Genomic DNA, 18,519 nt, shown 5'->3' with positions numbered 1-18,519 from the left:
GTGGGATTTTATTGTACTTTTCGTATCCTGTTGTTATGCAGTATTTTCATATGTGGGTAGAAGGACTTAAAGGGGAAAAATAAGTTATATTTTTCAGTCTTTGATTTCTCGACTCCTATATATAACTGAGGAGTCCTGTGGCACCTTCTAGACTAACCGAAGTGTTGGAGCATAAGCTTTTATGGGCAAAGACCCACTTTGTCAGATGCATGTAGTGGAAATTTCCATGACTATCCCTCTGATATATATCTGAGACAATTATGGCTTATAACTGGATCTGGTCCCCTCAGTTTTATCTTGGTTTTACGTAGCAGATGTCAATGTTGCAAATGAGTCTTATTATTTTAGTCACTAGTCCATCTTGCAGGTATCCAGAAATATCCCCAAAAGGAGCAATGATTTCACTCTGGTACCAAAAACTGCTGTAGTCTCATATGCAGAGTGGGAAAAATGTAAATTAAACCTGTTACCTTTTTAAATACTCTTATTTATTGCCTATCTTACTCTTTTTTTTTAAAGTAAATATTACTTTTTAATGAAGAAAATAGAAGATAAAAAATTATGCAAGTGTTGGCTATGGGTATGATGTAGAGACAATCTCCACTACTGAATAGTGAATATGAAATCAGTATGGTGCAAGAGGTATCAATTTGGCAGGCTTGTTTATCAGCATATATTTATCACTGATTTTGGAGGGAAGGGTCACATTAAGTTATGTGGCATGATTACATCTCCAAAGCTAGCAAGAGATATGCACTGTATTTGGAGCCCCTTGCTTGGGATGGGAATGTGGGATGACATAGCTTTATCAAAAAAAACCAAACTTGAGTGCGGCTTGCTTCTTCGCTTCTCAAACTTACCTAATGCTGCCGAGAGAAACATGGTCCCTTTGTTTTTCAGAAGCATTCATTCTACTTTCTCCATCTGTAAAAAAACAAACAAACAAATGAAGTGCCCCCTTCCCTTCCTCCCCCCCCCCCCAAGATTGCTTAGCCTGTAGAGGTATTTTGAGGCATAGGAGAAATCTATGGCTGATGCTTAGTAGCCTTGTTTCTCCCATGTGGCTAGACTTTTGCACCGAGGGTGCCCTGCATGTTATTTCCATGCTTTGTACAGATGAATAACCTTTCAGCGTTGAACATCTAGGAAGCAAACAAATGAGTTTGCTTGGGGGACTGAGGGGATTGACCTGCAGCAGTTTATTCCTAAACAAGTGATTAAATTGCCACCTTGATATCTAAAGCTGATTGAATAAATTGGTTGAAAGGATGGCTCTGGAATGAAGTACTCCTACACCTCTTATCACAGGGGATAATGCTTCACCCTCCTTTTAGCGTGTGTGTTAGCCTGCCTCATTGTATTTGGCTCTCTATAGCAATACCCTTTGGGCAACGATGCCATAGAACTCAGTTGCCAAAGGGTCATGTGTCATCACAGCAATCTCACGTCAGTTCAATTGCCTTTCTCATCCTCCACTCCTCTTTCCCAGAGGGAAACTGCCTCTGCAGAACAGTTTTCCTGCCTAATGAGTAGAGGTCCAGAAACTTACTTTTTTTTCTTATTTTATTTTGCAAATTAGAGTGGTTCCCATTTCTGCTTTGACCTGTTCACAGGAATTTGAACACTTTCTGTTGTCCTGTCTCATCCTTTTAAGTACAGGAGGCGAAAGATGGGTTCATTTTACGCTTGTCCACCTCACTGTATAATTTAAATAAATGTATGACAGTTTCTTTTTTTTATTGCTCACCAGCAGACAGAAAAGCTTTGACCCTTCCCCACAAGCACCGTGCCCTTTCTGGGAGGGAGTGTAACCTAGTAATGATTGGAGGAGTGTCTAGAAGTGAGGAAGCCTGAGTTGTGTTCTTTACCAGCTCTGCCACTGATTTGCTTTGAGATCCTGTGCGCATCGCTTAACTTTTCTCTGCCTGTCTGTAGTGTGGAGGTAATACTTTCTGATCTCATGGGGATGATGCAAGGCTAACTTCATCGACACTGTGTAATTCACCTTGAAACACTTAGGTGACAAGCATGAGAGAAGAGTTCTAATGAAATCATTATGATTTGAAAATGAATGATTAAATATCTGTCCCTTCTTACCTTGGGGTGACATTCGCCTAAGTGCAAACTGTCCTCTTCGACCCATGGAAATATCCACAGTCTAGCCCAAATACTGGAATTGGCCCCTGAACCAGTCACCTTCATTGTGGTGGGTAGAGCAGCCTTCTGAGGGCTGCTGCTGCCCCCCTCCCAGGGGAGTTGATGGCCTGTGCAGGCCCCATGGCAAGGTGTGTGTGTGTGTGTGTGTGTGTGTGTGTGTGTGTGTGTGTGTGTGTGTGTGTGTGTGTGTGTGAGGAGGAGGAGGAGGAGGAGGAGGAGGAGGAGGAGGAGGAGGAGGAGGAGGAGGAGGAGGAGGAGGAGGAGGAGGAGGAGCTGCTCTGTGCTCTCAGAAGAGGTGGGGCCAGGACAGTCATCCTGCTGCCATGCCCAGAGCATGGTGCCCCACCCCCTCCATCCTCAGAGCCGTGAGGCACGCTGGAGGTGAATTAAAGGGCCCGGGGCTCAAGCTGGTGCTGTAGTAGCAGCGGTGGAGGCCAGGAGCCTCAGGCTCCTTTGAATAGCTGGGCCCTGGAGCAACGGCCTCCTTTTCTCCCCTTCTCCTCCATCAGCAGGCCTGCCCCCTTCCCTGTGGAGGTGGACAGGGATGGAGCAGAGCTGGAAAAGTCCATAAGCCAGGAAGCAGAGTTTGATGTTCAGGTCTCCTCTCTTAGGCTAGGTCTACATTATAGGGGTGGTTTGTGTGGTGTGTTGTTTTTTTTTTTTTGTTTTTGGTTTTTTTTTTTTTGGTGGGTTTTTTTGTTTTGTTTTTTTGTTTTTTTTTTGGCAGAAAGCGATGCAAATTACGCTCCCCAATTTGTGTCGCTTTTTTAGATCGCCTTTCCGAAAGAGGCTTTTCCTCCATTTGGCCCCATTTAGACCGGGCCAAATAATGGAAAAGCCTCCGCTTTCGGAGGAGCCCTTATGCCTCATAGAACAAGGTATTCAGGGCTCCCCGAAGAGCGTGTTTGCTCTTCCTCGGGGAGGGGAAAGGCAGAAAAGCAAAACGTTCCTTGGACGCGGTGGAGTTTAGATGTACCCTTACTCATGGCTGGTGCTAAAGAAATCATGCATATGGCCTTTTGTAGCCCTTCATCTTATACTGAATGTTGCCCTGAGGACTTACATACTGGTTAAGAGGACCATAGGCCTGGACCGCCACCATTAAACACTGAACTGATCAAAACCAGAAAGGATCCATATGAGAAGACTCACCAAATTTGTTTTTAAAATTTAAGTGATGATAACTTTCTTTGTTGCTGAGCCTGGAGACACTAGCTAAGTGGAAATTTCAATTTAAAACAAAATGTACTGCAGATAATAAAGTTACTCTGTTTTTTGTGAACTAGCTTCAAAACCTTCTCCCTCCTTCAAGGAAAGGGGGGGGGGGCGGTGAATCCTTGGACCTAAAGCAGCAAGTACATCACATCAAACATGACTGTGTTAAATACTAAAATGTTCAAAGTACAACTGAGATAGATAAAGGCTTTGATGGGAAGTGGATATTTCCCAGGGACATTACAAGCAATAATCCAGATGTTATGGTGTAATGCAACGAGTGTCCATGGATAGATCGGGAGCTCAAGCCAAGCAACGCCTGCTGTAGGCCTTAGCCGTCCACTCCCATGCTGTTCTGCCATATGGAAGCAATCTCTAGGCCCCTTTAATAGCCAGCGTTGGATTCCATTTTCACAGGGCTCGTAGAGCTAAGTGGAGCTGTTTTATGGACAAGTTAGATAGAAGCCTTTCCAAGATAAACATCCAATTCAAAATTAGGACATACCAAGCCACAAAATTATTTTAGGGCATATTTCATGGAAGCACTGCCATTTTTCTTAGGCAATTGCCAGACTGTAGGATGCCCTTTGATCCCTTGTGGACATTACTCCCTTTTTTATAAAAAGGATTTTGAAATAGTTGCAGTGTTTAGGGAGGAATATATCTGCTGGGACTTTGAAGTATGTCCATGGGAACAGTCATGCTTTAGCTTTTTGGCCTACAAGATGAACTTAAAAAAATTGCTTTGCAGCTGGATTTATGAATCAAAATCTCATTTTCTTTTTAAAGGTAGGAATTTTCATCCAGCGTGCCAGGAAAGCCAAACAGTACGTTTTAAATAGAAGCATATTAATATGCATGTGGGATTCAAACATTTTGGTATTTTAACCAGTAAACATCAAGTTAAAATGTGTGTATGCGCCTCCCATGACTTAAGCATTTTGTTACTGTGTAATTCTTCCTTAAAATGCTATTCCCAGGCCTGAGGTGCTCTTGCCATCTTATTATTTAGTGACACAATTTCATAGTTGGTGAGGAATTCTGTGGCACCTTTATAGACTAACTGAAGTGTAGGAGCATAAGCTTTCGTGGGCAAAGACCCACTTCGTCAGATGCATGTAGTGGAGATTTCCAGAGGCAGGTATAAATATGCAGGCCAGAATCAGGCTGGAGATGACGAGATGGATCCAATCAGGGAGGATGAGACCCACTTCTAGTAGCTGATCTGGAGGTGTGAATTCCAAGAGAGGAGAAGCTGCTTTTGTAAACAAAGACTGTGAATGGCTCGCTAACTACAAAAGCAGCTTCTCCTCTCTTGGAATTCACACCTCCAGATCAGCTACTAGAAGTGGGTCTCATCCTCCCTGATTGGATCCACCTCGTCATCTCCAGCCTGATTCTGGCCTGCATATTTATACCTGCCTCTGGAAATCTCCACTACATGCATCTGACGAAGTGGGTCTTTGCCCACAAAAGCTTATGCTCCAACACTTCAGTTAATCTATAAGGTGCCACAGGACTCCTCATCGCTTTTGCAGATTCAGACTAACACGGCTACCCCTCTGATACATTTCATAGTTGGTTTTTAAAGTTAATACGTCCTGTTTTCATGCAATTAGTGAAAGATCCTCCTAACTTTTGGACTCACTGGTTTGTCACAAATGAAGCACAGATACATGGCATGTTAAAAATTGTTGCATGGCAATTTAAATGTGGCATATGTTACCCTGAGAAGAAAGAGGTAGCCTTAAATTTCCAGTTTTTTCTGCTTTGCCCCCAAAATAAAGGCCCCTTTAGTCATTTCCACTGCCAATAAAATATGACCAATGTTCTACTGTTAGGTACCACTGCATGATGAAGTGTGTATATATATATATATGGTGTAGGTACCGTATAACCACCAGATAACAGTAATCATGTTTCAGCGGGCATCAGTATTTTTGAGCCAAAAGCCCGAATTCTGATAAGAAATACTAAAGATAAGCCAGCGAAGTGCTATAGGCTCATAACAGGTGAAGAGAATAGTCTGGTGGTTTGAATCAGTAAACCCATGCTCAGTTACCATCCTTACCAAATTTCCTGTGTGATCATTGGGCAGATCATATAGTGTCTGTCAGCTCACCATCTATATATTAAAAAAAGGGATAACACTAATTCTGCACCTCCAGAGGTAATATGAGGCTACACTAGAGGTTGTGGCACTTGGAATATAAGTGCTTCAGAGATGTATCTAATGGTATCTTCATGAAGTCAACTTGTTTTTCAGACAAGTTTTACACGAAATATGCGACTGTCTGATTCCATGCGAAGGAACGAGCTATGGAATGGGATTGTGACCATCACTTTATTAGAAGGGAAGAATATCCCAGGAAGGGGCATGACACAGATTTTTGTCCTGTTGAAACTGGGAGATCAAAAATATAAGAGTAAGGTAAGTGTTGACAATTGCTATAAGTGTGCAAGTTGGGCAAATAAAAGATGTTTTGTTTTTGGTTTTTTTTCTTTACACCACTGAGACTCTTTATTCAGTGGAATGATTCCTGATTTATAGAAGTGTAAGTGAGATCAAAATCAGGTTCAGGGAGTTTAGATTTTTTTTATGAACCTTTTCCTCATATGTACATTTATCTGCAGAATGGGAAATAGCGAATACGTTGTGTGTTTATATATGTAAAATACACGCTTCACAGTGATGGATATGCAGCACTAATATATAATGAAACCATATTCATGCATAACACATGGTTTTGTTCTCTGCCAATACAGAAGTCATTTTGTAATGTTCAGTGCGCTATAGAGGACAGACCCTAAAAATCTGTGCCTTGACTCTTTAAAAACGTTCATTGGCTTTTAAGGACTATTCATATTTAATATTTAAAAAAAAACTGTGAAATTTCCAGTGTTGCTGTCCAGAGATTGTTCTACATTGTGCTCTTCCTAGAGCAGGGCCAGAATTAATGTTTACTTGCATCCTGTGCAGTTCCCCTGTAGTCCATAGTTTGAATGGAGTTCCATTGGGCTTTACCCTTTCATTCTAAAACTGGGGGAAACACAGTTAAAAACAAAACCCTCTTAATGCAAACAGATGAGCTAGATATGCTAGACAGGATCTGATAATTCTAAAAAGAAGTTCTGGTGAGCTTACTACAGAGTGTCCACAAAACGTGGTCATCTTGTGATTGTCGTTAATATAATTCTAACCAAAGGGGAACAGCACATGACCCTGTTTCATTTAAAAAATAGTTTAAAAAAAATAACAAACAGCTCTCTTAATCTTTATAGTTAAGATGCCTTCTTTCCATCTAGGATGCACTTTTATGTTTATCTCTAACATCCTAATAAATATTAAAATTGAAAATGATTCACATCCTTTTATGGGGATTGTTCCACTTACCCTTATTCAATCACACAACAGACAAAAAAGGATAAACACTAGCAGTGGTGCAGCTAATCCAGTATCCTGTCTCTTGTAATGGCCAGTGCACATATAGAAGGTCTGCTGGTGTACTTCCAATATAATCTAATCTATTGTGTATCACAAGCAATTAAGGTTCTTATCCTGCATACACTCATGTTCCTGTGTAAATTTCTGCATGTGAATACTCTCACTGAACTCAAAGGAACTATTTGCATGCATAAAGGGGTGTGTGTGTGTGTGTGTGTGTGTGTGTGTGTGTGTGTGTGTGTGTGTGAAGGTGCATCTACCCAGCGGCGCTAGCTCAAAATAAGCTATGCGATTGAAGCTACACAAATTGTGTAGTTTATTTCAAACTTATTTGAGAGACCACTGTTCTGACAAGTCCCTTAATTCTTGTGGAACCCTACCGGGATATTGGAATAACAAGTCCGTTATTTCGATAGCATGCCTGTTATTTTGAAATGCAGTTACGACACAGAAAAGGCTATTCCGGGATACCAGAAGTATCCTGACAGAGCGTGGCTGTCTAGATGAACCCTAAGGGTTTACAAGAGCATATCCTAACTGCATATTCCCATCTTTCTAAGGTCCCTGTGTATTTACATAAAAGAATGAAAACCTGGGACCTGATTCTGATCTCATTTAAACCTGTTGAATCTCACTGACTTCCAAGGGCTTGCGTCTGATTTATTCAATAGAAGTGACATTGAACTAGTCCTGTGGTCTATTTCAACTGGACATGGTGGTTCTACTTCCTTATATGAGCATTTCTCCTGCCACACATTCACATCCATGCTTTTCTATTTATCATTATGGGGAAGAAAATACCTTTAAGAGAAATGCAAATCTGCATGACAGATTGCAGACCTCAACTGTGGATTCTCCTCTTGGTATCTGATGCCCCACCTTCAGGCCTTATCCTTGTAGATGAAATTGATGTATACATAACTGTGGAAATAAGTGTCATTTGAGAAAAGTAAACGTTATAACTGCATGTTTTCTAGACACTGTGTAAGAGTGCAAATCCTCAGTGGAGGGAACAGTTTGATTTTCACTACTTCCCTGACAGGAAGGATATGTTGGACATTGAGATTTGGGGAAAGGATAACAAAAAGCATGAGGAGCTTTTGGAAATGTAAGTTTTTAAAATGTGGATAATGATGTGTTCTTTTTTTTAATTAAATGTGAACCATTTAACCTGCACTATTCAGTCCAGAGTAGCATTATACTTTGGTTTACATTATTCCCGCAGCACACAGAGAGTGCTGTGAGGAGTGCAATATAAATATGTACAGCTACGTCTAGATTGCATCCCTTTTTCGTAAAAGGGATGCAAATTAGACGTATCGCAATTCCTAATGAAACGGGGATTTAAATCTCCCCCGCTTCATTAGCATATAAATGGCTGCCGCTTTTATTCGGCACGGAGCTTCGCCGGAAAAAAGCGCCAGTCTAGACGCTGATCTTGCGGAAAATAAAGTCTTTTCCGAAAGATCCCTTATCCCTCTCTGAAACAAGGGATCTTTCAGAAAAGGCTTTATTTTCCGCAAGATCAGCGTCTAGACTGGCGCTTTTTTCCGGCAAAGCTCCATGCCAAAAAAAAGCGGCAGCCATTTTTATGTTAATGAAGCGGGGGAGATTTAAATCCCCGCTTCATTAGCAATTGCGATACGTCTAATTTACATCCCTTTTACGAAAAAGGGATGTAGTCTAGACATAGCCTACATGTATTGTGTTCTAACATAACATGCTGGTTATTTGAGCAGAGCTTGTGACTCGCATAACTACCCAATTTCATTCTGTTTCACAAATTCTTGTAGTTTGATCTGGTGAGTCATCTAATCTATTCTGTGGACAATATAGGATTTTCCTACAGGTTATTCCCTAATTTTTCATTCCAGTTTTTTGCTTTACATTTCACAAGTGAGGGGCTTGTATCATCTTTGCTGGTGAGATTTTTTTTTCTTTTCTTTTAAGGGTTAGTATTGGAGCTTTTTGTGTTTCTGTTATAGGAAAGTGTGTGTTGTAGCTCTTTGTCCTCACCTTCCCCTCCCTCAAGTCCTGCCCTGTTTGAATTAGACTAGAAGTCTTTGGTAACCCTGATCATAAAACTCCTTCTTATTGCCTTTTCCTTTGTTAGACTTTGTAATGTCACTACTTAGTCCCTCATGCTGAGATTGGATATTCACAAGTAGATTCATGCCGAGCTTTATGCAGCTACAAGTGTCCATCTGTGTCGACCCAATCTCAGGATCAGTGACTTAGAGCAGTGGTGTGCAACCCATGGGCCTTCCTGGGGGAGGGTCGCAGCTCTTGGATCCAGCCGGCCGCTTTCCTGGCTTCCCGGCTCAGCGCCCGACGTACATGCGGCGGGGATGGAGGAGTGGCAGGCGAGAGTGGCCAGACAATTAAAGGGGCCACTTCCTTTTTTTTTTCCCCCTCAACCAAATTTGGTGGCCCTCATGGGGATCGCAGATGAAAAAAGGTTGCGCACCACTGACTTAGTAATAGATTAGGTGAGCGGCAGATGTTGCTGACATTGGATGACTTAATCTGCCTTCTCTAAACACACACAAATCATCCAGCATTTGAAAGCTACTTTAAGAGGAGGTCTGATGTAGAGCTGTCACAAGGGGCCATTATCCTAGAAACAGAGATAAACAAGGACACCATCAACATGTTAAAATGGCCACTTTGAAATATTTGTATTTGTGAGTTTAATGATGGCAAAGCATGACAACAATCGGCTAAAGGTTAAAACAATCTAATACCTATTTACAGGTGTCACTGACATGTCACAGCACTAGTGTTGTGTCTACTCTACCTCATTACCATTGTATCTTTCATCACTATGATCTCTGTTAAGAGTGTGTGGGTTACCACAATCTCCATTGCATTCTGTGCAGGGAAGATTGTGTTGAAAACTAAGTTGGTTGTGCAGTGACTTCCCCTGGTGCATTCACAAAAGGTTTTGTAGAAGCTTAGATACCACTGGGCCCTTGACAAACCTGGAAAAGTATTTCATCATCCACATTTTTCTATCCATGTTGCAGCGGTGAACCAGTATCTGGCTTCCCTATGTTCAAAGACATCCAAATCTTCTTTAAAATGCTTTTCTGATGTGCTTATCAAAAGTATTCTCATATGGCGAGAGTTTGACCAGCGACTTGTTCTTTTTAGTGGCTAGTTTGAGGCACAAATCTAGCCACTTCCCTTTGGTCATTCAGCTCTGCTATCAACTTCATTGCTGCACAAATTGTCGCTTGCCTGTCACTTTCTCCCATTTGGCAAGATCTTTGAAGTGATAAGCTCTATTGGTTATGACAATATTTACAGATTATTTTCCACCAATACTGAATAGGGATGACAGTCACATCCTCTTATTTTGTGGACAGCAGGAAATATGTTGCAGAGTCAGGGGTGAGTACATCAAAAAATGCACGTACAGGCCTGAAGCAACCCTTACCAGTTGTGCTGATAAGATGTGGATTGAAATACAGGTTGAACCTCCTAAATCTGGGATTCTCAGGACCACGGATGTCGCTGGATCAGGAAGCCCCAGTGCCTGGAGGTGCAAACCCTATCCCCAGGGAGCCCCGGTCTGGTTATGGAGGAGCAGGGCCCTGGCGGCTGGGAGCTCCATCCCCAGGGAGCCTTGGCCAGGCGGGATGGCAGCAGGACTGGTGAGCCCCATCCCACGGGATCCCCAGCTCAGTGGGGGAAGAAGTGGCTGGCGAGCCCTTTTCCCATGGAGCCTTGGCTGAGGTCGGGCAGCAATGGGACCAGTGAACCCTGTCCTTGGGGATTCCTGGTTGGACAGAGGAGAAGCGGGGCTGCGGTGGTTGGCGAGCCCCGTTTCTGAGGAGCCCTGACTTGGCAGGGCAGCAGCGGGACTGGTGAGTGGCAAAAGCAGGGCAGCTGGCAAGCCCTGTCCCCAGGGATCCTCGGTCAGGCGGGGGAGAAGTGGGGCCATGGCAGCTAGGGAGCTCCCAATAGGCTGGAGCCCAAGTCCAACCCCTGCAGGCTGGAGCCCGATGTCAGTGGGGCCGTAGCGGAGCCAACCACAGGGAGGGGGAACGTCTTGGCAGGCCCGTGGCAGGGCAGAGGACCTCCCCTTATCTGACAAATTCCTTCATTTAGGATGTCAGGTCCTGAGGGTGCTGAACAAGGGAGGTCCAACCTGTAGGCACCTTTCTCTGTGTTCCATTTCTGGAAATAGGTCAACTGATACAGATGTTTTGGTCCTTGCTATTGACTAAAATAGTAGGGTTCCTTTGACACTGACCCCCCCCCCCCCCCCCGGAACACTGAAGCCATATTGCAGAAGCATCCATGTGTCATCTTCCTCTTGAGTATAGTACAAGCCTTGGGCTCGTATAACGCCTCTGCCAGTGATGAACTTTGCTATGTCATCACTTGAAAAGCCTCCAGGAAGAAGGATGTTTGCATCCATTGTGCTGCTACACTCTTAGGTGCATTTTGAACATTTCTTCACAGTGAAATCTGAGAAGCGGCTGCTTGCTGGATGCCATTTTCAGACACTTTTTTCCATTGGAGACACAGGGCATTCACCAATCACCTGGTGTTTCTTGCATCCAACCTTAGAACCTGACTGGCACTATCTTTCTACAGTTTCACAGAGTTACTGTTTATCATACCTGTCAAAGACTTCAGTTACAGAAATAGCTGTGCTAAATCCACTAGGGTGCGTTTACACAGCAACTTTATTTCGGAATAACATCCATTATTTGGAAATAACTTTGCAAGTGTCTATACAGCAATTCCATTATTTCAAAATAATATCGAAATAACGGGCAGCTTATCCAGATTCTGTAAACTTCATTCCACAAGAAATAGCATCTCTTCTGATATAGCTATTTCAGAATAGCAGTAGTGTGGGCGCTCCCCTGCTGCTATTTTGAAATAGTTCCTCCCCCTCGGCCATTCAAAGTAATTACTCCCCAAAGCTACCTGCGAGCTCTAAATCGAGGTAGCACTTCTGTGTTAGGGAAGCCCACCTTGGACTAACTCCAAGGCTTCCCTGTAGTGTGAACATGCTACTTCGAAAATTTATTTTGGAATATGGAATAGCTTATTCCAAAAGAAGTATGCAGTGTAGATGTAGCCTTAAGGATTAGCCTCTTATATTCAGCAGCCAGTTCACTGTATGTAAACGTATCTCTAGCCATCATTTGTATGGCAGCTGTGGTATCTCTGATGTACACTGCGGTTTCTTAGTTGCATGCTATTAGCTCATGGACTCTTTCACATTGAACTTCCAGCTGATGCCCTAATTCAGCTTTCTCTGTTCTTCTCATTGTTCCATCATCATGGAAGAAGGACATAGACACACGTCCTATTGGATGACTATGAACCACTGAAACGTCATTTCTGCATCTGTGGAAAACAATTTCTGGACTGATCGTCCTTTCCTTTCCAGACTTAAATTTGGTGGTCTTGGGCATGTTAGCAAATATTTTGATGTCTGATTTCTTGACTGGGTTGAAGAAGCCATATACTGCATCCGGATCCAGGATACCTCTCCTAATCAACACTGCACAATACACAGACTTTTTGCTACATGTTAAATGGATTTACCATTTCTGGAAAAAATACTCACATGAAACCAATGAAAATTTGTAATAGTGTCCTTGGGTAGCTTTGAGCTATAAACACCATTTTAAGGCATTGAAATTAATTAATGCCATTAATTAAAATGATAATAACCAGCATTCCCTGTAAGCTGCATGGCCGCACAGCTTTACAGGTGATGAACCAGCCCCGCCCAGTCAGAGGCTCAGGACTTGGTGCATGGAGCTGATTGACTGGGCAGGACCGATTAATCACCTGTGAAGCTGTGCTACTGCGCAGCTTACAGGGAACACTGGCAATAACTATAGTCATAGTCCTGTTGCAGTATTTTGGGAACTGTGCAGAAAATTATTTTCTTGTTTTGGGTACCATTGTATCACCTGACCTAGGTGCTTATGTCACTACTTGACAGTTTCACATCATACATACATAAAGTAAGCTTTTAAATGATGTGTGTGTCATTTGGTACCTTAAATTAAAGAATATGGCCCTTTTGGAGAGCTACTGTACATTTTGTTCTTTGGGCCAGGGGTCCTGGCTTTAATTGCATTGAATTTAGCATGCTTTAGGGGTACTCATTGGAGAATAACTAGTAGGAATAGTTTATTGCTTCATTTATTCAAATAATTTGAAACTCTTCACCAACCGAAATGATGCCCTCTGGCCACACACATATTTGTGGCTTCCTAGAACAGGAAATGCTTTCTGCTGAATATATTTCTTATCACATGGACAAATGTTTACAGAAGAATCTGTTTTTATTTTGCAAGGAATATGTGCTCATTACTCTTGATTTTTCTGTACTAGTTAGGCCACGAATATTGGTATGTTTCCTATCTGGCCTAGTCCCCTTAATGTTCAAAGGATTCCTCTCCTCTTGGTTTTCTTTTAGCATACAAGGGAAAAAGACCCAAGTAATTTTTTCAGCAGGTGAAGCTCACTATTTGTTGAGGCATGAATTCCTCAGTGAAATGATTTTTCAAAACAATAGCTTTAGAAAATATTTCTGCATTAGAAGAAATGCATATGTATGATCTAAAGGTTTTGTTGGATATTTTTCACTATTTACAGAGTGTGTGTGGGGGACTTTTGTCTTTCCAAGTGAAGGGAAATACTCTCCATAGAAACGCAATGTAGAGACAATAGGAATCTACAGTTGAGAGTCTAGAAGGGGGATTCCAAGTATAGGTCAGCACTCTTTCAGGAAGTGTAATGCCAGTGTTTGTTCACACCGTATAGGAAAACCTGGCACTCCGTAAATAATGTGTGTTTTGTGAAGAGTTCATCTACAGTTCTTATATAAAAACCAGTGCTGAAAAATATAGCATTTTAAGCTTGCCATGTTGTTTTGTCTCAATTAGTCACTTGCCATTCTGTGTTCTTCATGCTCTTGTATCTTTATCCATAATTAAGAAAAAAAACTATGGATAAATTCTACCCTGGGTTGCGCCTGTGTAACCTCCCTTGTCTCCAAATTCTGTTCTCCCCACTGTGCAACCCAGATATCTCCAGTGAAACAGCACAGTTGTGAGCAAGGGCAGAATCTGGCTTTTCCGCTGGGACTTTGTTAACCATGCTGTTGCCAATGAGGGAGCCAGAATAGAATCCCCTTTGCTCTTTCAAAACCATTTTGGCTGTGAGGTGCTAGTTGGATCTAAAAAAAATAAAATGTCCTTTAACACTGAAGCACCCCACTCCTAATAGAACATGTGGTGAAATCCTGAACCCACAGATTTCAACGCATATACTGTATACAGTGAGGTGGAAACTGTATGCGAAGTGTTGTAGCGCTCATCTGCCACACTGAACCCAGAGGGGGCTGTCTTCAGTGGTGGGTGAAATGATTCTTCTAGTTAGTCTGCTAGTTACATTGTTGAGTGTTTTTGTAGCCATTGGGATAAAAGGCAAACTGTAAGCAGAAGATGACTTTGATGGGTTAATAAATGAAGCTGTTCAAGTTTGCAGAATCTGTCTAGGCTGAATGAAATTGCTTATGCCAAATTCGAAGAGAATGTTTCTGCATTAAGGAATGCGCTTTGAGAGAGAGAGACTGTAAAATGTTGATTTTACACAAATTTAGTTCTAGAAATAGAGTTTAGGAAAATTGCTAGACTTAAGGAAAGATCATTATAAGCCATTAAATAAGAGAGTAGGGATGCCTCTGGCAAGTACCAGTCGTATCTCTGCACAAAGAAACAATCCAATTATACAGCAGTGCAGTAGGTACTGAGTTGTAAGGCTGTTAAAGCTGGACCGAAACCTTGGATTTGAGCTCTACCAAACTATAGGAAGAGTTCAGAAACAAAATACCTCTCTTTAGAGCAGTGGTTACCAAACTTTTCAGCATCACGCTCCCTTTTTGATTTTTGAAAAACCCTCATGGTGCGCCCCCTCCACCCCCGCAAAACTTGAGCCCAACAAAAATAAAAGGAACTGACCGGGACAGCAAAACTTGATGGGGAGGGGAGCTTGGTTGCCTCGTGCCCCCCCCCCCCCCCGGAATTTCTTCACGCCCCCCAGTTTGGGAACCCATGCTTTAGAGTGAGAGACTGCAAAACTTGCCTCCAAACACTCCTGGCCTTTGTGGCGTTTGAGATCCCTATCCAAATATTAAGGCTCATCTTTTAGTCATATTTTCTTTTACTCATGAGATTATGGAGTATAAGCTAGTCAAGTTCTGAGATGCCTGCAGTATAAAATATTAATGTAAATTGTGGTGGTAATGAGTAAGAGGTGAAGCTCAGTCACGGTGAGTAAAAATCAGATGTCTGCCAATTATATTAAATCACAAATGAGCATGGAACTCAAGAGGCAAAAGGGGGCAAAGAACTGAATGACGCAGAAGTATTCAGACTACAAAAGTTCCGAGGGGTGATTCTTCGAAACCTGTCTCAGTATATTACAGCCAGAAGATGACCTGGTGATGGGTTTCAAACTCCCAGCTTGTGGGCCAATCTCAATCTCTAGGTGCAATTGAGCAATCTAGCCCCGGACTGTCTTCACTGCCCCCAAAACCACACCCCTTCTTGTCATCTCTCCCTCCATTTCCCCTCATAGTACTCAGTCCCCTGAACACACCACTTTAGGGATCACTGAGGGTCTGGTGCCGTGCAGTGGCAGCAGTTGCAGCCCTCGGTGCTGTGGAGAAGTGGAGTGCACTGGATGTGTGCGCTAGCTCTGCTTTCCCATGGCTCCTTTGCCACGGGGAGTGTATGGGGCGGAGAGGGCACGAATGCTTCCCATGCCCCTCTGATGACCCCCAGAGTTGTGTGCTTGGGGTAATGAGGTATCTGGGGGAGAGGCAGGAGGATGGTGGCCCTGCAATGGACATTCCTGCCCACCCCCCAGCATTCTGGATCAGATTGCACAATCGCTCCCACACACGGGAGTTTGAGATCTCTGGTTGGTAGAGAGAAATAGGATGCATGCATAGAATGTAGCTGGTATCATGAGCTTTTGTGGGCACAACCTACTTCTTCAGAGCTTGCTATACCTATACCATCTCCATGTTTTGTTAGTCGTTAAGGTGCTGCTAGACTATTTGTTGTGTTAGAAGTTTTTCCAGTTACAGACTAACTCGGCTACCTAACTCGGCTACCTCTCTGAAGCTTTTGTATATAATGCGTAGCATTGGGGGATGTGTGTGTGTGGGGGGGGGGAATGTGATTTTTGTGATGGCAACGTACCAGGGATTGAACCAGTGACTTCCAGAGCTAAACAAGTGAATTTCTATAGCTGAAATTAAAGCAATAGCGGAGGGAACGAGGCATGCAGGGAGTGCTGCAGCACCCTGACTTGAAGTAGTTTCTATTATATGCGAAGTTTCCAGTTTGAGTACAACAGCTGTCAGCACCCCTCATATAAAAATTGCTCTCACCCCTGATTAAAGCTGGAGTTCATAACACACTCAATCTGTGTGGGTAGGGAACAGAGAGGGGATGAGTAACACATGCTGATTAGTAGGTTACATCCGTATTTCTGCCGAACATGGACAGGTGTAGTAACTCAGGGGGAGACAGATTCAACAGTACATTTTAGACAGGTGATTAGATCCAAGTGCTGAACTAAGAACTGGGGAAATGTAAATCGAGGAAAAGAGACCAGTAAAAAAATGTTTGCCACTACACAGGAATGTTATATTAGGGACTTTGCTGAAGGGGGATCTCCTAAAAGCATAATCTAAATTTGTAGATTTAGTAGCTTGCTCTCAGTTTGATCTGACTGTGAGCAAGCAATTGAATTACCTAGTATTACTCATATGATGCTTCTTCCCAGGATTTTATGATGCTGCCCAACATGGTAGTATCTGAACTCCTTCCATGTCAAATCAATCGTAATGGTGACGTTCCACTCACATGTGTAACATAAGTGGGTGAAAAAAAAAGTGGTTTCCAGAGTGTTAGAGAAGCTCCGTGAGAGTAATTCGCCAAACATAGTAATAGAGTAGTAGTAATCGAGAGCTGATTGCTGGTGTAGAAATTACTACAGTCATCTGTTAAACTCAATTCTTGATTAATTTTTCAAGATGTTTTCTTGCAGTCTTATCAATTAAATTAAACAACTCAAATGAATCAGATTAAGTGTTCTAATTCGCTAAGAGTTTTGCCATTTGCCAGTGCAGATGTGGAGCCTGTTTGCAATTTCTTAGGAAAAACTATACCACATATAGACAAGGCATACCGGCAACTTGAGTGAACCCAGATGTTTTGAGTCAGTTACTTTCCATAGAATTGAGGAAATAATGCTTACACTACTCCTGCAGCTTTCCCCTCCTCATCTGCCTCCCTCCCTACATCCTTGCACTCAGTCTACTCTTTGACCTTTTGTAGATATTAATTTTTTGATTAGATGAAAACAGTCAACCTGAACTAAAACAAACTGGAACTCAATATAACTCTACTTTTATGATACAGAAGTTTGTGATGAAATTGTCACCTTTCTCTCCAGTAATGGCCACCCTTCCACTCCACCCCACCATTCTTCTATGTAGCACCTAAAGTTATGATCAATAAAAGAGACTGGAGAAAAACCAATATCAGCTTTTTTTTCTCAATTTTGTTTTTGGTGTTTGGCAACGTTCTGCATATAGTTACCAGTATTGAATGAAAGCTGTAGCTAAGCTTAGTTAGGAGAGGTGTTAGGTTGATAGACTCTGAAAAGCAACCAGAAAACATGGCCAAGGTGATATCGATCTTCTGGGTCAAAGTGATAAAGAGTTGAAGAGAATGTCTTTGTGTTTCTCCTCCCCCACCTCCTCTCCTTCCAGGGCTGAAGTTGTAGCAAAGAGCATTAAATACAATCTCTTGCACTGGGAAAATGGGTTGAAATTTGTCCTTTTGTGTAGTCATGTGGCGCTTTGATGCTCTTTTCTGGGTTATCTTGTTTCCTCTTCCATAGCATTTGAGTGCTATCAATAAGAATAAACTTACAACAAGCTGTGTGTTTAACACCGTGAACTAAGCAGAACTCAAACAAGTTAAAGGCATGTCCACTGACTCTGGTAGTTAGAATCTTATACAAATAAACCCGTCCTAATGCAGAGCAAATGAATGGCTTTCGCTCTCATCACACCAGTGACTTTTACTTCTTAGGTTAGATTTTTGTGTGTGTTAATTTAAATGTTTTTGGGAGGCTTTTCCGAACATTCCCAGAAAATAGGCTGTTAAAGAGCGGAAACCATGCAATTTATAGCAGATGGGTACAAACTGCTCCAGCTCTACAACTGGAATGGGATCAATCAGGAACAGTGCATGCACCATTTACCCAGAAGAAACCCCACCTAGGGGACCCCTGTGGAATTTTTGCCTATTAAGACAACACCTTAACAAGTTTTGTTTAAATAAAAACTTGTCGGCAGGCATTAAGTGGAATAAGAATTCTATCATCCATCCCATATCCGCTTGAGAAATGTGACTCCCCATATACCGTGGAAATAAAGCTTCTCCTTCTTTGCTTTTTTTTTTTAACTGCAAACTTTTGTTCACCTTATTTTTAAATGCCAAAACTAATAGAGCTTCCTGAAAGTTCCACTCCATTTACTGGACTTCCAAATAGAAGGCATTTAGCGGTGCTAGGTGTATAGACTTTGTCACATTTGACCATTTGCTTCCAGGCTCTCCAGCAAACTCTCTTTTGCT

General features: G+C 42.3%; 1 protein-coding gene across 11 annotated transcripts in view; it reads left to right on the top strand.

Moving 5' to 3' along the window:
• Positions 1 to 18,519, top strand: part of MCTP2 (multiple C2 and transmembrane domain containing 2) — a 182,641-nt gene that overhangs the window by 76,484 nt on the left and 87,638 nt on the right. For all 11 annotated transcript variants that reach the window (XM_014575411.3, XM_025186568.2, XM_014575410.3 and 8 more), the window contains 2 exons: positions 5,639 to 5,803; positions 7,795 to 7,925. In XM_014575411.3, coding sequence (XP_014430897.2) covers positions 5,639 to 5,803; positions 7,795 to 7,925 — 296 coding nt within the window. The remainder of the gene's footprint in view (positions 1 to 5,638; positions 5,804 to 7,794; positions 7,926 to 18,519) is intronic.

Source organism: Pelodiscus sinensis, chromosome 14, assembly GCF_049634645.1.
Source record: "Pelodiscus sinensis isolate JC-2024 chromosome 14, ASM4963464v1, whole genome shotgun sequence".
Taxonomy (NCBI): Eukaryota; Metazoa; Chordata; order Testudines; family Trionychidae; genus Pelodiscus; species Pelodiscus sinensis.
The sequence above is the reverse complement of the archived record's forward strand: the minus strand, read 5'-3'. Positions and strand labels throughout refer to the sequence as shown.